Source organism: Artemia sp. Qi Xiang Cuo, chromosome 20 (genome assembly GCF_049724085.1).
Source record: "Artemia sp. Qi Xiang Cuo chromosome 20, ASM4972408v1, whole genome shotgun sequence".
In the NCBI taxonomy this organism is placed as follows: domain Eukaryota; kingdom Metazoa; phylum Arthropoda; class Branchiopoda; order Anostraca; family Artemiidae; genus Artemia; species Artemia sp. Qi Xiang Cuo.
Window position 1 is genome coordinate 23,053,168 of NC_142813.1, and position 24,397 is coordinate 23,077,564.

The window sequence follows — 24,397 nt, forward strand, 5'->3', positions numbered from 1 at the left end:
TTAACGTGGAAGTGTTGCAATACCTTCCCAGAGTATGTTTTTGGCCCTGATTTATTACTGAAAGTTTTATCTTCTAACCTAACCCCTTTCCACAATGTGAAAAGTAGCTAAACTAGAATTTTACCCAAAAGTTATCTATACACCCTAACCTATTTAAATTTAATTATTTTGTTCTACAACATTAGTCTTAGATTGAAACCATCTAAGATTGACTATGTCTGTGATTAGGATGTGTTGATCTAATTTTAAAACTCTGTCCTAAAGGTTGGACATCATTTTTAAGATTCAGATCAAGCTTTAAATGTGTGGCTAAGATTAGGCTCTACTGTTGGCTATCAGTGTATTTGAAATTGTGAGTGTTGTATATGGTTAAAATATTCAAGCCAATCACATGCTTGTTAAGAAGATTTGGACACATCCAATAGTAATGTGGTGAATTGATAGAGATTTCTGCACATTCTAGGTAGTAAGATAGAGATTTTACAATGATTTAGCCACCAAAGAGTGGATTTGCTGGCCAACTAGGCTACTGGGTATCTTACCCTACCTACCTCTATTCCTTCTTCCTCTAGAGGGCACTGACCTTTGATGACCTTTAAAAATCTTTGTGTTATAAAAGTGAAATATTTCGGAATAGATTTTCTGCTTAAATGAAGTACAAGAAAACTGTTTTCAGCTTTACAAATTTGCTCAATCCCAATTTATGAGGTTTCAAAGATCTGGAAATATATTTCTTTAAATATAGAGAAAATCCATTGATATGACTTAGAATTCTACTCAAATAACAGGAATTGCATTTTCAGAACTAAAACCAGAGAAATTGAAACTGATAACTGAAAATTAAGGTAAAATTAAGGCTTTGTCAAAGTTTCAATAGGTATAGCCCTGTCAAGTAAGCAAATTTTTAAGACTTAGAAATCTAAAGAGGGTTAACTTGGAAGCTTGGCAACACCTTCTCAAAGTATGTTTTTGGTCCTGAATTCATTACTGAAAGTTTCATTTTCCTAACATAAGCCCTCTCCCAGATAGCAAAAAGTAGCTAAACTAAAATTTCAACAACAAACAATGATCAAGCCACCAGAAGATTCTTGTGTACAAAGATGGGTTCAACACATCTCTGCCAGCATGTCTGCTATGTCCACTCCTCCCATATGGTGGTTGTATTCAGAAACAACTGCTGGCCTTGAAACTTCAACCTGTGATTTATCTTTGACATTCCAGCAGCTGTAAGTATCCTTTGGCTTAATTCCAGGATATGTCAAGGCCAAGCACACAGTATTATTTTCAAGCCATTTGACAACAATAATACAAAAATGAATGTTAGTTCTATGATCAGTTGATCCTCTTTCTTGTTTCTTCAAGTCACCATCCAAGAGAAGGGGCAACCCTTTAACTGTCCTTTGTTCAATGTTCCAATAGAAGGAAAATCTTTCAGCTTCAGTATACTCATCAGCCTCAGACTTGAAAACCAGTTATCAAAACAGATCTTGCAGTTCATCTGCTCAGGCAAGGAACTCAAGAGTTGCAGAACTACGTTACATACAACTCAAAGGTCTCTATCTCATTGTCCACAAGAGTGCCCCTCCCTGGGTAGACTTTGAAGTCATGTATGAAGCCTGAGACACCATCTCATGTGAACACCTTTATGATTCAGTTAGTTTCTCTGGCAGGTGCTGTCATAAGTTGCTTCTTCCCTTGAAAGGGATCCAATAATGCTCTTTGGGAATAACTTCAAGAAGTTTTGAGCAAACATGATCCAAGACTAGCCAGATTTTATACAACTTACCAAACCCTTGCTCTCCAGGTTTCTCTTGCTCTCCAAACCCTTGCTTTATTATTTTCATTGGAATGAAGAAATTGTTTAATTCTGTCAAACTTCTGTCTACCCATCTTATCAGCAATTTGAGGTTATCTTGTAGCTGATTCCCAGTGTATTCAATAGTATGGAACTTTAATCATCCCCAATAGTAGAACAATACTCAGGAAAACCTTGGGTTCCTTGATGGTGAGACAAAAATTACATCTTTCAGTTTGATGTGCAAAGATATTGCTCTGTTCAACAATCAGCACAAGAAGCTTGTCATTGGAGAATCTCTGGAAGTACTGCAGCAGAGTTTCCAAGATATCTGGAATGGGGTGATGTGCTCCTTTCCAAGAGAGATCTCCCTTCCCTATCTCAACCTTTCTCCAGCTATATTTTTGTTGGACTTTCGATTTTTTTCTTGGCTTTCCCACTGCTAGTAGCCGCCGGTTGGTCTAGCTGACTGGGATGGGGGCTTTCCCCAGACTCCATTGGTAGCATCTTCACCAGCTTCCATGCTATCCAACTCAAGAACAAAGCAACTATTGTTTAGTGAAGGCAGCTCCTCATCATAATGATCATCAAGAAGTTCCTCCAAAACTGAGAAGTCTGGATCTTCAGTTTTGTCTTTGTTGTCAATAGACAAGTCAGACAACATTTCATCTGGAATATCAAAAATATTCTTGATGGATTCAGCTGCATAAATTTGTCAATTTTCTGCTGTTTTTCTTAGTCCCTTGTACAAGTCCACCATCTAAAAAGAAATATAATAGGTTAATCTGTGTTCATATTTTATGAACCCAACCATCCATTGTCATATTGTTGCAACAAGCATAAATTTATACTCTTAGCTATCCAATAGCAGACAGTTTTATGAAAGTTTCTGAGTCACAATGCAAAAAAAAACAAGCATCACACGAATAGTAAAAATACAAAGCAGCAAATGTCATACCTTTCCTTTTTATTTTCTGTTTTTAGCTTAAAAATTGCCTACCTTTTTACTTTTTTTCAATACCTCCAGTTTGTTGACTCACTGGCTAAACCACACATCTGAAACAGGATCTCCTAAATTATTAATGTACTGGCCTCTTCCTTTTCCATCTAAAACTGTATTTCAAAGTCAAAATTTTTTTGTCATAGATGTTGTTTTTCGTCTATAAAAAACATTGTGTTGTATTTTTACAACAAATGCCTCAATAGGGCTGAGAAACTCATTTAGTTCAGTATTGGCACCTGGGGCCTTATTATTTTTAATTCTTTTAGTACTGTCACTAATTCTTCCTTCACATCCAAAGTGTCACAAACTTTTTCATTCTTTTCCATATCTTTTCCTGTAACTCTATCATAGTTTAGCACATTCTCAAAATGTTCTACCCGTCTCTCTTTAGCTCTTTCTTTATCACTAATTGTGGTCATATTCCTATCTTTAATTGGGACAAGTCCAGGTTGAATATTCCCTCTCAATTGATTAACATACCAGCACAATATTTCACTGTTAGGCCATCTGGTTGCATCTTCCAGATCTTTGGTAATTTTATCTATGACCTCCACTTCACCCCTCTTTAGTTCATATTTTAATGATTTCTCCACTTTCCTTAAATTCCTCTAATTTTTATGTGATCTATCTCTCAAATGATTCTTTTACAAGCCCTTCCCTCTCTTGACTAAACCTATAGCATTTTCACTAGTATTCCTAGCTGTGTTTCTAACTTTCTTCTCTTAGACACCATCAGCAACTTCACAAACTATTTTCCTAAAATTGTTCCATCTCCACTATTTTAGTGTTCAACCGTTCTTTGAAAGCTTCTCTCAAATTTTCGTCTTGGAGTCTGTCAACTTGCTTTCTGGAAGGTAGTTATCCTTCCTAAATTTTCAGCTTTAAACTAATCCTACACACTACTAGAATGTGATCTTTACTTTTAACAGCACTCCTATATGTCCTTTTATCTTGTATTGATCATGCCAGTCTTTGGTGTCAGTGCATTATTGTGTTTTTTTATATTTTTTTTTCTCTTCTTATGGACTCGATTATTTAGTGAAGGGAAATTTTTTTAGGGGTGGGGGTTAATTCTTTGGGGAAAGAATTTTCTTTATTAAAATGATTTTGGTTTGCATATCTTTTTCCAACTCTTTGCACATGTAATAAAAATAAATTTGTTAGGTAATTTATATAAATTTATCAAACAGTTCGTGGTCACGAACTGTAAGTAAGGATTGACCCGGCTCAATAGTAACCGAAACTCTAAATAACGAAATTTTGATACCAATAGATACATCAAAAGAATCAGATTTTAATGCTGATTTCAAATATATTAAATTCATCAAGTGCAGTCTTACCCGTCACAGGTTGCGCGCCTGAGAAAATTTGCCTGATTTTTGAAAAAGGAGAAAATATCCCCTAAAAGTTATATAATCTTAATGAAAATCACATCATCAGATTTGGTGTATCAGAGAACCCTATTGTAGAGGTTTCAAACCCATTTCTGCAAAAATGTGGAATTTTTTATTTTTTGCCAGAAGAAAGATCATGTTTGCGTGTTTATTTGTTTTTTGTTTGTTTTTTTTCCAGGGGTGATCGTATCGACCCAGTGGTCCTAGAATATCGGGAGAGGGGTCATTCGAACGGAAATTAAAAGTTCTAGTGCCCTTTTTAAGTGACAAAAAAAATGGAGGGCAACTGGGCCCCCTCCCACGCTCATTTTTTCCCAAAGTCACCCGATCAAAATTTTGAGATAGCCATTTTGTTCAGCGTTGTCTAAAATATAATAACTGTGTCTTTTAGGATGCCTTAATCCCCCAAAGTCCCCGGGGGAGGGCTGAAAGTTATGAACTTTACCCAATGTTTACATTTGGTATTGGCTATTTGAAAGTATACAGACGTTTCTGGAGGGATTTTTTCTGGTTGTGTCGAGGGGGGAGTCTGGGGTTATGTGGGAGGATCTTTCCATGGAGGAAATTTTCATGGGTGAAGGGACATTGCTGTGAAGGGGGTGCCGGATTTCCCAGTATTATTTTAAAAAACGATCAGAAATTAAATTAAAAAACCATTTTTTCAACTTGTTTCAACATTATTTAAAAAACGATCAGAAACATTTCATTATGGTGCAGGAGTAACAATTTGTATTCATCCTCTTTTCTTTTTTTCTATGCTGCCAATAAACTCCCCAGCGCAAAAGTCCCCCCTGGGGGATATTCCTCTCCACACATTACCATTGGTTATATTTCCAAATTTGAAAGTATTTGAAGCATTCCTCCCATGGATAGTTCTCCCTCCAGAGGAAAGTTCTCCCCTAGATACCTCCCCTTGCAGAGAACTTCCTGTGGAAAATCCCTCCCCCTGAAAATTCCCTTTCACTGGGGAATCAAGTCATAAAAAAACGATAATGCACTGAATATGCAAATCAAATTTATTTCAATATGAAAAATTCTCCCCTCATGGAGTGCACCCCCCCCCCCAACCCAACAACTCCCCTTCATTGGGGAATTGAGTCCATTAATTGGAAAACAAAATAATGCACTGAATTGATAAACATGTGTACTGATTTTTTTCAAACGTCACGCTTTCCACAGAAGAGGTAATCCCAGACTGAACAAAGTTGTCCTTTACCGTAAATTAAAGAAAAAAACAAGTTTTTTTTAACCGAAAGTAAGGAGCGACATTAAAACTTAAAACGAACAGAAATTATACCGTATTTGAATGGGGCTGTCCCCTCATCAACGCCTCGCTTTTTACGCTAAAGTTAGACTCTTTCTCACAACTCTATTTTTTTAAACAATAAAAAACTATTTTTTTAAACAATAAAAAACAATAAAAAATGGCGAGTTAAAGCAGAATAAGATACAATAGAATAGCTGTCATTTAATAATGAGCTCAGGGTGTGTCTCAATTTAACCCTTGTTCACTCTTTTTTGTCAACATTGTTCTGTTATTATCAGTCTATAAATCATCTCTGTAGTAAGGCAGGTTTTGTCTAAATCCTCTGGGTTGTTAACTCTGCACCCGTGGAGTATGGTTTATATTGATTCCTCAGTTTTATCCCTTCTCAATATCATGTCTTGACATTTGAAGGGGACGTGGCTGTGTTATGTTTTTGTTAGTAAATGATATTAAATAAATTAAACGAAAATGTAGGAGTCATAATGGCTTATGCATTCAATTGCCACGTAAGATCTGGTTCGTGTTTAAAACATAATGGAAGTAACTTATTTCACATAAAAGTGTGTTATGAAGTCTCAAAAATTCTTTGCAATATGACTAAATTACAGTTCATCTAATTGAAATTGTTTAATAAAATATTTGCGTTTTCTTTTTAGGAATTTTAACTCGGAAAACTCAGTAAAGCATAAAAAACAACAAAATGAAGGCATCCAAATCCCTACTCTTAGCCAAACTAAGAACAAAAGCCGAAACACTTGAAGACAGAGTAAACATCCTTGATGCCAGGGACTCCTTGATAAAGAAGAATAAAGGTAAAGTTTTGTATCTGTGTATTAGTTTTAACAAAGTTCAGTTCAAATTTTATTTCAGTTTACAATTTTTATTCAATTTTACCCCATGGCCAGTAAGCTTATTGCAACTTAATTTTGTGTTTTTGGCATTCAACAGTCACTTGAAATTATTGAATTCTGATTAAAAGCACTACCCTGTTTCAGTTAATTAATCATTCCCTTGTTTTTCTTAAGTGCCCAACGAACTTCATTTGTCCTTTTACAAATAGAAAGCTCTTGGTATATTTAACTATAGTTAACTATCAGTATTATAATATTTTTTGCTACTTTCAAAGGTTCTTGGGTTTGCTTTTTTTTTTTTTTATTCAGGAAATTCATTGTGATGTTCAAACTGGTTCTAAGCGTTTACCCCTGGAAAATGCCCCCCCCCCTCGGGGGAAATACCCCCTCCCAATGGAAAATACCTCCCGCGGTAAATACCCACCCGGAAAATACCCAACCGTGGAAAATAAGGCTTTCCAAATTTGAGAATTTTATCTGAGCTTTGTTTTTCTTTTTATTTCCCGAAGGGGGAAGGATTTTGATACTTGTGTATTATGCGCCACTCACTCAAGTTTACGCTGTGTTAAACTCGAGAAACCAGTTTCTTCGTTAGTTTCTTTCAGTTTAGTGTAAGACAAGACAAAGTTAAGTGACAGAATAGATGGGAAATATGCAATTTGGGCTATATATTTGCACATAGGGGGGGGGGGTAAAGTATTTGGACAGTTTGAAGTGAGAAAACAATCCTTAGTTCATAGTATACAGAATAATCTTACCTAACACATTTCGCATGCAGACCCACTATACTTTACCCCCCCCCCCCTAATGTGCAAATATATAGCCCAGATTTGTTTCTAAAGTAACGAAGAAACCGGTATGTTCTCGAGTTTTACATATCGTAAACTTGAGTGAGTGGGGTATAATACGCAAGTACCAGAATTTTTCATGGAGAGACAGCCGACTTTCCTGGTATTATTTACAAACTATCAGAAATTAAATTAAAAGAATACAAAACAAGTTTTTTCAACTGAAAGTAAGGAGCAACGTCAAAACTTAAAACGAACAGAAATTATTACATATATGAAAGGGGTTGCCTCCTCCTCAAGTTCTCGCTCTTTACGCTAAAGTTTTTTTTTTAGAATTTTAAAACAAAGCTTATTATTCTAAATAAACGGCCATTATGTTTCAGAAATCGTTCTTAAAGAATTAGGACAAAAAGTCAAAACTTAAAGAGCAAGGTCTTGTGGAAGGGGTAACTCCTTTCATATACGTAATAATTTCTGTTCGTAAGTTTTGATGTTGCTCCTTACTTTAAGTTGATAAACTTATTTTTTTTAATTTAATTTCTGATCATTTTTAAATAATACCGGGAAATCCGGCTCTGAAAAATTCTGGTACTTGTGAATTATTAATTAAAAAAAAAACAAGTTTTTTTTAACTGAAAGTAAGAAACGACGTTAAAACTTAAAACGAACAGAAATTATTCCGTATATGAAAGGGGCTGTCCCCTCCTCAACGCCTCGCTCTTTACGCTAAAGTTTTTTTTATTGTTTAAAAAAAATAGAGTTGTGAGAAAGTCAAACTTTAGTGCAAAGAGCGAGGCGTTGAGGAGGGGACAGCCCCCTTCATATACGGAATAATTTCTGTTCGTTTTAAGTTTTAACGTCGTTCCTTACTTTCAGTTAAAAAAACTTGTTTTTTTAATTCACTTTTTCAACGTTTTTGAATTAATGCAGACTTTGATTTTGGCTCACCGTACATGAATAATTAAAACAATATTTCCACACTAATTTTAGTTTTATTTGGTTAAAGAACTTTCTCGAAAGTTGTTTAATTTTGTTTACGAACGTTTTTATTAGTAATAAATATACGTAACTTACGAATTAACTTACGTAACGAACTTCTATATTCATATATTTTTAATACGTATATTAGGGGGGTCACCCCCTAGTCAGTACCTTGCTCTTTAAACTATAGTTCGAATTTTTTTTCCAATTCTTTAAAAATGACCTCGTAGTCACAATCAGTTGATCAGTTGAAAAACGTGTTTTTTTTTTATTTAATTCCTGATCTTTTTCTTTAATAATGCTGGGAAATCCGGCGCCCCCTTCATAGCAATGTCCCTTCCCCGATGAAAACTTCCTTCATGGAAATATCCTCCCATATAGCCCCCTCCCCTCCCCTCCCCCCACCGACCAGAAAAAATCTCCTCTGAAAAGGTCTGTATACTTCCCAATAACGAATACTATATGCTAACATTGAGTAAAGTTCATAACTTTCAGCCCTCCCCGGGGACTTTGGGGGATCAAGTCATCCTAAAAAAGATTTTTATCATATTTTCGACCATGCTGAACAAAATGGCTATCCCAAAATTTTGATCGGGTGACTTTGGGAAAAAAATGAGCGTGGGAGGGGGCCTAGTTGCCCTCCATTTTTTTGTTCACTTAAAAAGGGCACTAGAACTTTTAATTTCCTTTCCAATGAGTCCTCCCACGATATTCTAGGCCCCCTGGGTCGATACGATCACCCCTGGGGAAAAGAAAAAAACAACAAATAAGCACGCATCCATGATCTTTCTTCTGGCAAAAAATGCAAAATTCTATTTTTTTTTAGATAGGAGCTTGAAACCTCTACAGTAGAGTTCTCTGATACGCTGAATATGATGGTGTGATTTTCATTAGGGTTCTATAATTTGTAGGGGGTCTTTCCCCCTTTTTTCCAAAATTAGCCAAATTTTCTCAGACGCATAACTTTTGATAGGTAATATTAAACTTGATGAAACTTATATATTTGAAATCAGAATTAAAATCTAATTCTTTTGATGTATCTATTGGTATCAAAATCCCGTTTTTTAGAGTTTCGGTTACCATTGAGCCGGGTCGCTCCTTACTTACAGTCCGTTACCACTAACTGTTTGATACGCCACTCACTCAAGTTAAAACTCGAGAAAAGGCCGGTTTCTTTGTTAGTTTCTTCGTTACTTTAGAACAAATTTGGGCTATATATTTGGAGGGGGGATAAGTGTAGCGGATCTGCATGCAAAATGTGTTAGGTACAGTTGTTCTTCATATCATGAGGTAAGAATTGTTTTCTGAATTCAAACTGGCAAATACTTCACCCCCCCCTTATGTGCAAATAAATAGCCCAAAATATATCCTTCCCATCTATTCTGTCACTTGTCTTTGCCTTTTCTCACCCTAAGCTGAAAGAAACTAACGAAGAAACCGGTTTGTTCTCAAGTTTTAAACAGCGTAAACTTGAGTGAGTGGCGTATAATACACAAGTACCAAAATTCCTTCCCCCTACGGAAAAAAAAACTCAAATAGAATTCGCAAAATTGGAAAGCCTTATTTTCCGCGGGGGGTATTTTCTGATGGGAGGGGGGGGGGTAAACGCCGGTCACCGTTTAAGCTGCATTCAATAGGGCCAAATATTTATGCTTATTCAATAAGCTATTGAAAATAGTTGCAATTAGATCTTTTGAATGTGGGCTAGCACTTATCAAATTTAAACTGATCTATAAAGTTATAATTTATGTCCTGAAATATTTGAATTGTGACTACGTTTGATTTTTTACTATTAGAACCATTTATCGACGCCCGCGCAACAATCCTTCATTTTCCAGTCGATTTTACTTGGGAATTCTATCTCAATTTATCTATCTCTCTCTTTTTCTTTTAAAACAGTACATAATAATCTTCTTAACTTCTATGCTCCTCGTCCTTGATCAAAATTTTCCTCATTAATCTTGGTTCTTTTTTTCCAGGATTAATTAAAAAAAAACTTTTTCTACAAAATAAGTTTTTCAAAGAAAAGTAAAGAACTCCTTTCAACCAACAATGACCAAAAATAGAATGAAATAATCTACCAGGCGTGAAACTACCACAAATCAGCATCGATAAATAATGAAACCCAAAAACGAACAGATATTACAATAAATAACCGAGACAAACTCAAAACGAGCAGAAATTAACATAAGTTGGGCGCAAAACCCCTATGCCTTCCACATGCCAGAACAAAATTTGCACTTACTGAAAAAAATATAAATGTTTTTACTTTTATAGCTTTAATAAATAAAATAATATTAACATTTTGACTTGACTACTAAATATCAGTATATGTATATTAAACTGACAATGCACATTCATTTGTATTTTTTCAGTGAAGTGCAAATTTTGTTCTGGCCTTGGGAAGGCATAGAGGTTTTGCGCCCAACTTATGTTAATTTCTGCTTGTTTTGAGTTTGATTCGATTATTTATTGTAATTTCTTCGTGTTTTGGATTTCACTTATTTATCGGTGCGAAATTGTGGCAATTTCATGCCTGGTAAATTGTTTTACGTTATTTTTACTCATTTTTTGCTTAATGGAGATCTTTACTTTTACTTTTATAAGCTTTTTTTGTGGAAGAAGTTTTTTTAATTAAATTCTGTTCGTTTCATGTTGACATAGTCTTTTCAGGGAAAGAGAAAATAACACTTTAAATATTTTGGTTTTTTAAAACTTTATAGTTTGGCCTGCTATTTGTATGCTGGAGAAAAATTTTCAGCAGTTCTTAACAACTTACACCCTTTTAAAATTTGGAAACAAATAGTACTGTTTAATTTAGTTTCATACCTCCTCTGGTTGACCTGAAATGGAAAACTTGATACCATTCGCAAAAAAATCTGTTTACTTTCTTCGGTAGCTTGGGTACACTTACGCTATTTTGATTTGGTTAAATTTTAAGAGCAGAAGTAGCCCCGAAAGTTTGAACATAATACCCTCAGTCGTTCTTGGGATACGGCTGAGATGCCTTATTCGAAATTATCATTATCACAGTGCATTTTGATTTAATCTTAAGGCACCATTTAGTTTTTAAACATAATGGGCAAATGGGAGGATGGGCGTGGGAGGGTTCGAGTTTAAGGGGGATTAGTTGCCCTCCAATCACTTTCGACTATCAAAAAGGGCATCATCCCTTTCTATTTTCAATCGAATGAGCCCTTTTCGAAGTTCCCAAGACAACTCCTTCGATACGAAGTGCACGGGTCTAAACAACAACAACAACAAAAAATAATACATTATACCAATATGGATCTTTACTATAAAAATGTAAAGCCTTCCAATCACTTTCGACTATTAAAAAGGGCACTAGGCCTTTCGATTTTCAATTGAATGAGCACCTTTGGAAACGACAACACTTTCTATGAGCACCTTATATACCCCCAGGGCATAAATTACCCTTACCCTAAGGTCTGTTAGGGTGGTTGTCATCCTCTAAGACCGAATTTCCAGAACTTTCAACTACGTTAAACAAAATGGCTATCTCAAAATTTTGATTGGATGTGTTTGGGGAAATGTTGGGCATGAGAGGGGTGATAGTCGCTCTCCAATCACTTTCAACTATTAAAATGGCCCTAGCCCTTTCAATTTCCAATCAAATGAGCCCTTTTGAAGTTTCTATTACGAAACTTTCAATGAAAATCTTATATGCCCCCAGGGCATAACTTACAACCCTTGCCCTGAGGGCTGGGGGGAGGGGTGTCATTCTCAAAGATGTAATTTCCAGAACTTTCTACTACATTGAACAAAATGGCTATCTGAAAATTTTGATTGGATGTGTTTTGGGGAATGGTGGGCGTGAGAGGGGGGTTAGTTGCCCTCCAATCAGTTTCGACTATTAAAAAGGGCTGTAGCCCTCTCAATTTCGAATTGAATGAGACTCTTTTGAACTTACAACCTTTGCCATTGGGGCTCTGGGGGGTTTGTCATCTTTAAATACATAATTTCCAGAACTTTCAACTACGTTGAACAAAATGGCTATCTCTAAACTTTGATTGAATGTTTTTGCGGAAATGGTGGGCGTAAGGGGGGGTTAATCACTCTCCCCTCACTTTTGACTATTAAAAAAGGCAATTTCAATTTCCAATCAAATGAGCCCTTTTTGAAATTTCTTTTTGAAACAACTTTCTATATAAACTTAATATGTCCCCAGAAAATAACTTACAACCCTTGTACTAAGGGCTCTGAGGGGGTTATCATCCTAAAAGACCCAATTTCAAGAACTTTCAACTACATTGACCAAAATGGATATCTCAAAATTTTGATTGGATGTCTTTGGGAAAATGGCGGGCGTGAGAGGGGTGTTAGTCGCTCTCCAATCACTTTCAACTATTAAAAAAGGCTCTAGACCTTTCAATTTCCAATTGAATGAGCGCTTTTGAAGTTTCTGCGCTTTCAATAACAACCTTATATTTCCCCAGAGCATAACTTACAACCCTTGTCCTGAGGGCTGTGGGGGGGGGGGAGGGGTTGTCACCCTAAAAGACCTAATTCCCAAATTGTCCAATTATGTTAAACAAACCGGCTATCTAAAATTTTGATTGGATATGTTTAGAGAAACGTTCGGCGTGTGAGGGGTGTCAGTTGTCTTCAAATCACTTTCGACTATTAAAAAGGGCACTTGCCTTTTGAATTTTCAATTGAATGGGCCCTTTTTCAAGTTTCTACGACAAAGATTTCATTAAAAACCTTATATGCCCCCAGGGCATAACTTATAACCCTTGCCCTGAAGACTGTGGGGGGAGTATCCTGCTCAAAGGTGTAATTTCCTGAACTTTGAAGTGCGTGGAACAAAATGGCTATCTCAAAATCTTTATTGGATGTGTTTGGGGAAATGGTGGGCGTGGAAGGGCTTTCCAATCACTTTCGACTATTAAAAAGAGCACTAGCCATTTCAGTTGCCAATCGAATGAGCCCATTTTGAAGTTTCTACGACAACGCGTTATATAAAAACCTTATATGGCCCCCGGGCAGAATTTACAACCCTTGCCCTGAGGGCTCTGGGGGGGTTGTCATCCACAAGGACCTGATTTCCAGAACTTAAAACTACGTTGAATAAAATGGCTATCTCAAAGTTTTGATTAGATGCGTTTGATTAGATTAGGCGGGTTAGTTGCCCTCTAATCACTTTCGACTATTAAAAAGGGCACTAGCCCTTTGAATTTTTAATCGAATGAGCCTTTTTGAAATTTCTACGACAACGCCTTCTATAAAAAACCTTATATGCCCTAGGGCATAACTTACAACCCTTGCCCTAAGGACTGTGGGGGACTGTCCTCCTCAGAAACATAATTTCTATCTGGAAATCAACTACGCTGAACAAAATGGCTATCTCAAAATTGGATGTGTTTGGGGAACTAGTGGACATCGAAGGGGTGTCAGTTGCCTTCCATTCACTTTTGACTATTTAAAATGGGACAAGTCACTCTAGTTATTAATCACCTAAGCCCTTTTTAAAGTGTCCATGACAATTCTCTTAATACAAAGTACACTGGTCTAAATGGAAAAATTAATAAATAATAAATTATGTCAATATTGTTCTTGTGTGCTCTCAAGACATAACTTAAAACCCCTGCCTTAGGGTTGTGGGGGAGTGTCCTCCTCTTTACTTAGTCTCTGTTTCTTGTCTCGTTTTCGAGTGTCCCCGTTCTTAACTTAGGCAGTGCGATCGCGCTGCCTATGATTTATACAAGAACTTTCTATATAAACCTTATATGCTCCCAGGGCATAACTTACAACCCTTGCACTGAGGGCTCTGAGGGGGTTATCATCCTAAAAGACCTAATTTTCAGAACTTTCAATTACGTTGAACAAAATGGGCATCTCAAAGTTTTGATTGGATGTGTTTGGGAAAATGGTGAACGTGAGAGGGGCGTTAGTCGCTATCCAATCACTTTCGACTATTAAAAAAGGCACTAGCCCTTTCAATTTCCAATTGAATGAGTCCTTTTGAAGTTTCTACGACAACGCTTTCAATAAAAACTTCATATGCTCCCACGGCATAACTTATAACTCTTGCACTGAGGGCTGTGGAGGGAGGGGTTGTCATCCTTAAAGACCTAATTTCCAAAATTTTCAAACTACGTTGAATAAAATGGCTATCTAAAAATTTTGATTGGATTTGTTGGGAGAAAAGATACGCATGACAGGCGGGTTAGTTGTCTTCCAATAACTTTCGACTACTAAGAAGGGTAGTTTACCTTTTTATTTCAAATCCAATGAGCCCCTTTTTGAGTTTCTACAAAATAAATTTCTATAAAAGCCTTATTTGCCCCCTTGGCATAACTTACAACCCTTGCCCTAAAGACTGTGGGGGGAGTGTCCTGCTCAAAGGTATAACTCCCAGAACTTTGAACGTCGTGGGACAAATGTGTTTGGGAAAATGGTGGGCGTGGAAGGGCAGTTAGTTGCCTTCCAATCACTTTCGACTAATAAAAAGAGCACTAGCCGTTTCAGTTTTGAATCGAATGAGCCCTTTTGAAGTTTCTATGACAGCCCCTTGTATAAAAACCTTATATGCTCCCAGGGCACAACATACAGCCCATGCGCCGAGGGTGGCTGGAGACGTACTTCCTCAAAAATTTAACTTCTATGTGAAAATCGACTATAATGAACAAAATGACTATCTTCAAACTTTAGTTGGATGTGCTTCGGGAAATGGTGGGCGTGGAAGGGGTGTTCGTTGCCTTACAATCACTTTCGACTATTATAAAGGGCACTAGCCGCTCCAATTTCCAATTGAATGAACCCTTTTCAAAGTTTCTGCGACAACTTCTTCGATACAAAGTGCCCTGCTCTAAAGGAAAAAAATTAATAAATGATACTTTGTGTCAACATCGTTCTTATATGCCCTCAGGGCATAACCTAAACCCCTTGCCCCGAGGGTTGTGAGGCATTGTCCTCCTCAAAAACATTTTCCAACTAGAAATCAACTACGCTGAACAAAATGGCTATCTCAAAATTTTTATTGGATTTGTTTGGGGGAATGATAGGCGTGGGGGGGGGGGCTAGTTGCCCTCCAATCACTTTCGACTATAAAAAAAGGGCACTATACACTCCAATTTCCAATCGAATGAGCCCTTTTCGAAGCTTCTACGACAACTCCTTCGATACGAAGTGCCCGGGTATGGAGAAAAAAATAATAATACATTGTGCCCACATTGTTCTTTACTGCCTATGATATGGTGCTGAACAGAGTTTCTCGGTTTTTCTCTTCTTTCCATATTTATGATTTTTTTTTCTTTTCTCTGTTTATTTTTTTATAGCATATTTTACTTGTTCGAGTGTAGGTTATATCCTCTGTCTTATTTGTTGTTTTTATTTGTGTGTGTTATATGTAATTTATTACTGTTTATTTTTGTTGTTGTTGTGTTTAATCATTGTATTGTTCATCACCCAGTAAGCTAAGCTTCTGGTGCCAAACAATCGTCATTAGTGTTTATAAAATAATTCTCTTTTTATGGCCCTCGCATCAATCGGGCGGCAGATTTTACCTTTGGTCCTCACAAATGCATCCTGTCACATATTGCAAATGGGTCACTTCAGTTTGATGAGAATTTTAGGAATTACTTCTTTTTACACACATCATTTTATTCATGTAGGTGTGCCATATTTATGTGCCATAAGTTCTTATAATTGAAGATTTTTTGGCATAATTTGAGATATTTCCTTAGTCACGCATGGCAGTACAGTTGATTATATTTTCTTTCGTTTTTAGTTGCTGTCAAGAATGATGATGGCTATTTTATTGGCACTTGTCCTGATATGTGCCCAGAAAAGGAGCGATACTACAGAAAAATGCTGAATGAAATTAAGCCCTATGAGATGGACCAAAGCAATAGTGTAAGTTTTACAGTTAAATAAAAAAAAAATCGATATTTTTACGAGCTCTCCCAAAATTTTCATTTAAATCGCCAATTTGTTCTTTTACACCCTCCTCCCCCCACTGGCAAAATATGAGCCCTCCCCTTGATTTAAAATATTGTGTTTTTTATTATTTTGATTAATATACGATAGTTTCAATGTATGCAAAAAATATAGGTTAAAATAATATTAATTTGTAGCAAAAATTAATAATAATATAAATTGATAAATAAAATTTGAAATGTAAACCGTAATTTAAGATAGTTATAAATCCAAAACATGTTGTTTACAAACTTACTTGGTTGCGCATTCAGTGGAGGGATGAATTCATAAAAGAAATATGGAAACATTGTAAAAATAATAAGATCGAGAGGTCGCCTACTCTCCACTGCCCGGTGAACAGTGTACGTCTTGGAGCACCATTCGTTCCTCCATGCATGATAGACTTTGTCCTAGTCGTGTGGAGGAAGATTATATCACGCAAACTTCACACTAAGCTTTGTACACAGCACCTGACGTACACGATTTTCGAAAGTTGGTGACCCTTCGAATAGGATGGGGGGGGGGGAATGTACCATTTCATCGAACCTTCCAGAATTGTTTTCGAAGCTCTATACATGAATTAAACACTGCATATGATGTATTTAGGTTACCTTTCTGTGCAAGCTTGAACTTGCCACAGCCGCATACGAGTATTATTTCTCTTTCTCAGCTTTTATTGTGTAGCTATCAAATCATTGCTTACCGAAGAAAATATTGTCAAGATACTAATTTTGTCAGTATCCTAAAGCTGAATTGATTTTGTTTACAATAAAAATTTTGCCAAGACACTTATTTTGTTGTATTGAACGTTAAATAAATACAGATGGTACAAACAGCTTTTACTGATATTGAGAAGAGACCAGTCAAATAAGAACAATTTAACAATCCTGGATATTTCATTTTATAAATATGTTCGGGAAGCTAGATTCAAAGGAGCTAGGATGGAAAGCTAGAATCATTGTAAGAGCAGCCATCTCTTTTTCTTGCTCATATCTTCATCCTCTCTCCCTTTGGGAACGTTATTTTCTCGTTTAGAGATCAGTTTGAAACTGCGAAAGCTCCTGGGGTGAGTGTTCTGCAGATCAAGCATCTGAAGAGTAGCACTGCTTACCTTTTAGACCAGCTCTCGTTTCTGTTCCTGGCAGCTGTGTCCGAAAAAGTGTCTGCACTTTGTGGAAGTGTTGTAAGTTGCATTTGAAAAAAGAATAAAGATCCATAAGTTTGCAGTTCTTACAGGCCAATTACTGTCTGTTCAATAATTAGAAAATTTCTCGAAATGCCCTCTTTTTCTTGCTCGTATCTTCATCCTCTCTCCCTTTGGGAACGTTATTTTCTCGTTTAGTGATCAGTTTGAAACTGCGAAGCTCCTGGGGTGAGTGTTCTGCAGATCAAGCATCTGAAGAGTAGCACTGCTTACCTTTTAGACCAGCTCTCGTTTCTGTTCCTGGCAGCTGTGTCCGAAAAAGTGTCTGCACTTTGTGCAGACACTTGTGAAAGTGTTGTAAGTTGCATTAGAAAAAAGAATAAAGATCCATAAGTTTGCAGTTCTTACAGGCCAATTACTGTCTGTTCAATAATTAGAAAATTTCTTGAAATGCCCTCTTCTTGCTTATCAATGAACGTTACAATTTTGGCGAATATCAGTTCAGGTTCAGAAGGGGCATAGGTGTTCAAAAATGAGCATCCTGTTTTACTTGATATCGTTGTACGGCACCGTTAGACTAAGAAAAGTCTGTATATGAGTTCCTAAGGTTTTTAATTAACCCTTTCATTTGGTTTTGCTTATGACATTTGTATCGGAATTTGTATGTTAGGGTGGGTTCTGGTTTACTTCTCACTGATCGTATCAAACAGTTCGTGGCAACGGACTGTAAGTAAGGAGCGACCCGGCTCAATAGTAATCGAAAGTCTAAAATACGGAATTTCAATACCAATAGATATATCAAAAGAATTGACTTATTATGCTGATTCCATATATGTAAGTTTCATTAAGTTTAGTCTTACCCATCAAAAGCTACGAGCCTGAGAAAATTTACCTTATTTTCGAAAAAAGGGTATAGACCCCCTAGAAGTCATAGAATTCCATTGAAAATCACACCATCAGATTCAGCGTATCAAAGAACCCTATTGTATAGGTTTCAAGCTCCTATCGGCAAAAATGTGGAATTTCGTAATTTTTGCCAGAAGAAAGATCACGGATGTGTGTGTGTGTGTTTTTTCGGGTTTGTTCGTATTGACCCAGTGGGCCTAGAACGACGGGAGAGGGCTCATTCTAACGGAACGAAAAGTTATAGTGACCAAAAAATTACAGGGCAATTAGGCCCCCTCCCACGCCACTTTTTTTCCAAAATCGTCCGATCAAAATTTTGAGATAGCTATTTTGAGATAAAATTTTGATAGCTTTCAGCATAACTGAAAGGCCCAATAAGTATTTCTTTCGAGATAACACAATCCCCCACAGTCCCTGCGAAAAGGTCTTTGAGTTATAAAATTTGCCCATTGAAATTTGCCGGGAGATTTTGAACATGGACAATTTTCCATGGAGAGGGAAGTTTCCAGGGGGTGAACTTTTCGGGGAAATTTTACACTGGTGGAATTATATGTCTTGCTTTCTCTTTACCGATTCAGTTTTTACGCGTGGAGATGTTAAGGGCAATTGTTTGGGATAAATTGTCGCCTGGATTGAATTATCCAAGGGATATTTCTGTGGGGAGGGGGATTTTTCTGTGGTACTGGAGCCAGATATCTTGGGGTTATTTAAAAAACGATCAGAAATTAAATAAAAAAAACAAGTTTTTTTTCAACTGAAAGTAAGGAGCAACACTAAAACTTAAAACGAACAGAAATTATTAAGTATATGAGGGGGATAAAGTGCCGAAAAACTTTAGTGTGAAGAGCGAGGTGTTGAGGAGGGGGCAATCTCCCTCATATACGCAATAATGTCTGTTCGTTTTAAGTTTTAATGTTGCTCCTTATTTCAGTTGAAAAACTTGTTTTTTTTATATAATTCCAGTAAATAGAGGAATGAAACAAGGATGAGCTATAAGTCCAGCTTATTTAATAATGCTTTTCGTACAGCTCTAGATGTATTCCCCAGTTCCTCATTGATCGCTTCATTGATATCAATCATGTTTCTTCTGCTGATGACATACTTTTGCTAGCTGAAGGTCTGTAATTGCTGCAAATGACCGTTAGCATTGTTCAATTGGATCTGTCAGTCATAGGGCTTTCCTTTAGGACTTCTAAAACCGGAATTTAATGGATTAAAACTTTGGCTTCTAAAACCGGAATTTAATGGATTAAAACGTTGGCTTCTAAAACCGGAATTTAATGGATTAAAACTTTGGCTTCTAAAACCGGAATTTAATGGATTAAAACTTTGGCTTCTAAAACCGGAATTTAATGGATTAAAACTTTGGCTTCTAAAACCGGAATTTAATGGATTAAAACTTTGGCTTCTAAAACCGGAATTTAATGGATTAAAACTTTGGCTTCTAAAACCGGAATTTAATGGATTAAAACTTTGGCTTCTAAAACCGGAATTTAATGGATTAAAACTTTGGCTTCTAAAACCGGAATTTAATGGATTAAAACTTTGGCTTCTAAAACCGGAATTTAATGGATTAAAACTTTGGAGCTAGTGAATTTCTTCTACTCAGGTTATCTTCAATATGATGGTATGGATACGTTGAATTAAATTGAACTACCTTTCAGTGCATCTATGGAGGAAACGCTAACTCTTATTATTCAAGCTAAGTATCAAGACAGCTTAGCTATCAAGGAAAATTTTTGAATGACTCATGACATGTTTGTCAAATTAAAAGGGTAGTTTGATAAGAATTGCTTAGATAGGCTTTACAATCCAGTGTTTGCGTTGCCACTTATATTTTATTTCTTCAGCGGCTTGGAAGTTTTACCGAGACTGCACGCCTTAATCCGTTGATAGTTTTTCAGGTAGGCTACTGTAAGTTTTTTTGGCCATCCCTTTGTATTGAAAATACTTACATTGCTAAGAAGTATTGAGTATTTGACATTACAAAGAAAAATAACGAGCTTCCAATAACATCCGAAAATCGTAGAAAACATATTTCGATTTTCTTCTGAATTGTATCTGTGTTTAAAAATTGCATCTGGGTCCACATAGTCCTATGTTGTATTTGGTTTGAATATTGTGCAAATTCATTTTCTGTCTTTTTTGTTTTTGAATTTGTATTTTTGTCTGTGTATTTTTTCTTTCATTTATTTGCTCCTCAATAACATCATTATAATGTTTGTAAAGAGGGTGAATTATTGTTATGATTGTAGCTGAAAGTATTATCTCTTGTAAGCTATTAAAGGAAACTTGTCCAGATGCTTTAAACTAGTTTTTTTCTCAATAGATTGATTTATCACCAACTGAAATATAAAATTTGCTAGAAATCTCTATCTTTTTGATGATCTCTTGTTCGAGCCCTCAAAAAATTTCGTGTCTCAAAATAAAGCGGAAAATACGATCGAATGATTAACACGTTAATCATAAGTAAACATCTGTAAATTTCTTATTTCCTTTGCATACATCTGCTTTTGCTAACAATTGTTTTCAATTTTTTTCTTTTCATTTTTTTCCAAGTGTTTGGGTAATTGTTCTATGTTTAATTGAATTCACTTCTTATGGAAAATGATCGCCATAAACCAATAAAGTTGCTCAAAATTTGAATAGCTCATCAGTAATCACTGTATAAAGATAATTAACAGTAAGTTCACCGCAGACGATTTCTGGCTCTTCATTCTCGGTGCGTACAAACAGCTCCTCCCACATACTCTTTCATTAGTGGGTTACTAATGTTAGTATGTGCCAGCGGTCCAATTACCCTGGAACACGTATTTTGGCAGAAGCTTTCTCAAAATGCCTTTGAAATCAACTCGAGACTTCGAAACCTACTTGTGATTCCTAAAAACATCAAATATTAACATTGCACTTCTAATTACCGATTTTCTTGTATGTATTGAAATATATTAATTTAAAATTAGTTTCTTTAAAATTTAGTGTTCCACCGTTGAAGCCAAGTTTCTCGTTAAAGAGAAATCTGGCTTATCTACTCGTGAAAAGATCTAATGTCGCTTATGTTTTTACGTTCTCCGGAGCGCTCGCACCTCGGTCCGGGTTTTTATAATGGCTGAGATAGGGAACGATCATACTGTCTATTATTTATATACTGTGTCAGTAATGTAAAAAAAGGGTTGATTTTTGCTTTGAATAATGGATTGATTTATGTTTTAGGAAAACTGGCAATACTGTATTAAGAAATATAGTCGTAGTGCTGCTGATAAAGATGTAGCTCAAAATGTGAATAGCTCATCAGTAATTGATTATAGCTTTGAATAATGGACTGATTTATGTTTTAGGAAAACTTGCAATACTGTATTAAGAAATATAGTCGTAGTGCTGCTGATAAAGATGTAGTTTCTCACGAATTGCGTCCAGCTGAGGTTCTACAACTTACCATGAATCACATAATAAATTGTATTATACCCCAGGGAGAAATGAATCCTGATAATCTACCCAATTGGTATGACTTTATTTGGGATAGAACGAGAGCTATTAGAACCGTAAGTAACCAATGGTGAAAAAATCTATTTTCCCTTTCTGAAAATTGGAATGAATTACTTGAATAACTGAATCAAAATGAATCACTTAATAAATTGTATTATACCCCGGGAAGAAATTAGTCCAGAGAATCTAATTAATTGGTATAACTTAGAACTAGAGCTATTAGAACCGCGAGTAACTCGCGAGTAAATCAATTACTACTTTCTGAAAATTGCGATACTCTATGCTGATAATAAAGACAGAGATGGAGTTGTGGAAGAGAAGGCATCTACTCATTAAAACTTTCTGAAGGCCTCTTGACGGAAATGGCGTATTTGACCTAAAACCTCAATTTTTTTCGCTAGGAGACCCCCTTTCGTAGAAACACGTACGAAACTATTGATCAACTTCCTGAACTTTGGAAATTATTTGTACTAGATAATTTTGGAGACCACACTGCCTTTCTATGACGATAAATAAAAGTTAAAATAGGGATAAAATTCTTTTAATAGACAGTGTTTCACAAACAGTGATAAAATTTCACAACAAATACTAAATATTTCGGTCACATAAGCAGTGACCGTCATCAGTAGTAAAACCGTGTCAGTAGTGTGACCGAAATATTTAGTATTTTTTGTGAAATATTATCACTTTTTGTGAAACACTGTCTATTAAAAGGATTTTGTCCCTATTTGAACTTTTATTTATTTGTACTAGGTGATCTCCCTGGTGCTAAAAACTATTTTCTGGGCACATATCAGAATAAGAGGCAATAGAAAAAACCTCCTCATTCGTGACTGCAACCAAAAACTAACGAAAGTATAATCAACTGCACTGCTGTGCGATCATAAAGGTTATCTAAATTTTTACCAAAAAGAAAAAAAACTATTTTACTATACGAAAATTATGCGAACTCATGGTAAACTAGGCATAAACTATGAGATTTAAGGAGATTCGATCCTGATTTTCCTATCAAATTTCAATTCGTAACGTTCGATTCGCTATCTATTTAATTCTATATAAAGTAAGCCTTCAAATCTCTACCTATCGTGGGTTCCAAGACTTTGGATAAATGTTGTTTTAATGAGTAGATAAATTGTTTTAACGTATGTCGATAAATAAAAGCTAAAATAGGGATAAAATTCTTTTAATAGACAGTGTTTCACAAACAGTGATAGAAATTCATAAAAAATACCAGATATTTCGGTCACATATGCAGTGACCGTCATCAGTAGTAAAACTACTGATTTTAACTACTATCATGGTTTCAGCGGCAGCTGCAACTTAGTAAAGGGCGAACCACAGCCCATAGTAATCGAAAGCTGAAAATGTGTTTTCAAAAAAAAACTGTCTTGTGAGAAAAAATTGCCATTTGACACTGAATCACGAATGGTAACTATTGTTTCAGTTAACCTTAGAAGTAAGTAAAAGTTTACTTCGAAAAGAAATTTATGGTTATTTCGAAAAAGAGCCTGAAACCCCGTGAAAATGGCGTCAAATCGAAATAAAAGTGCACCATTGGAATCAGCATGGTCGAAAACCATTTGTAGGATAATTACAGTCCCCCACCTTGAACACCAAGGAAAATGACTTTTTTGCATGGGTAGCACTGATGTGTCTCCCTTTTTTTCTTTCTTTTTCTTTTTTTCTAGAAGGGCTAGGGGGTGGACAGAACATCATAGAGAGATGTGTAATAGCTCATTCAAAAGAGAATTAAATTTGTAAGTGCCCTTTTCAAGTGACCAAAAAGATTGGAGGGCTAATAGCCCCCCCTCTCTACAGGTCCCATCCCCCCAACAGGTCCTATAAAAATTTTGAGATAGCCATTTTGTTTAACATAGTTCGAAGGTCCAATGTATATGGTTTGATGATGATATGGCCCTCCATAGTCCCTGGGGTAGGGCTGTATGTGGTATCGGATGTATCGATATCGCGCGTATTGGTATCGCATGTATTGTATCGGGAATATCGGTATCAGCTGTTTTTTTTTTCCAGTCATTTTCTAGGCTCATTTTTTTCAAGAACGTCCCAGCAAGGCATCATGGTTGCAGTGGCAGCTGCAACCTAGCAAAGAGCAACCCACAGCCCCTAGTAGCTAAAAGTTAAAAAACAAGTTTTGAAAAAAAACTGCCTTGTGGAAAAAAATCCCAGCTGACACTGATTCAGGAACGGTATCTAGTATTTCGATTCGTCTTAAAAGTATAAATTTATTGCGGAAAGCAATTTTTAGGAATTTCGAAAAAAGCCTCAAACCCTTAGAAATGGTGTCAGATCAAAGTGAAAAATATACCACTAGAATCAAAATTGTCAAAACCTTGTACAGGAAAGTTAAAGTTCCCCTCCCTGAACAACAAGGAAAATCACTTTTTTACATCGGTAGCACTGATCTATCTCCCGTTTTTTTTGCTATTTTTTTTTCTTTTTTTTCAACAGGTCTAGCGGGCTACTACAACATCATAGAGAGATTCTTAATGGCTCATTTAAAAACTGTTTCTCATATCTACGTACTTTTTATAAATTCTTCTATCTGCAAATGCCATATGGCACTAAAATGGCACTTTCTGTGCTATTTCTCAAAGAGTTTCACCGCAAATATGCTACAACAATCAACACGGTTTGAACTTCAAGAGTAGTTAGAAGTTTCTTGAATATCATTTTAAATTTGACATGACTAGAGAAAGGGACTTGGATCCAAAGATCCCTATCCCTGTGTTCATACCTGAGAATGGGGTTGAAATTACAAACGATTACTTCGTACAGTTTATAGCATATATGCTTACTTTATTTTCAATTTCCTTATCTAAAACG

The 24,397-nt window shown here is 36.0% G+C and overlaps 1 protein-coding gene across 1 annotated transcript in view; it reads left to right on the forward strand.

The window, feature by feature from the left end:
- Window positions 1-24,397, forward strand: part of LOC148940020 (uncharacterized) — an 89,593-nt gene that overhangs the window by 2,686 nt on the left and 62,510 nt on the right. Inside the window, exons 3-5 of the mRNA XM_089105919.1 lie at window positions 6,116-6,271; window positions 15,833-15,957; window positions 21,406-21,609. Of these exons, the coding sequence (XP_088962045.1) occupies window positions 6,160-6,271; window positions 15,833-15,957; window positions 21,406-21,609 (441 nt within the window). The 5' untranslated portion in view covers window positions 6,116-6,159. The remainder of the gene's footprint in view (window positions 1-6,115; window positions 6,272-15,832; window positions 15,958-21,405; window positions 21,610-24,397) is intronic.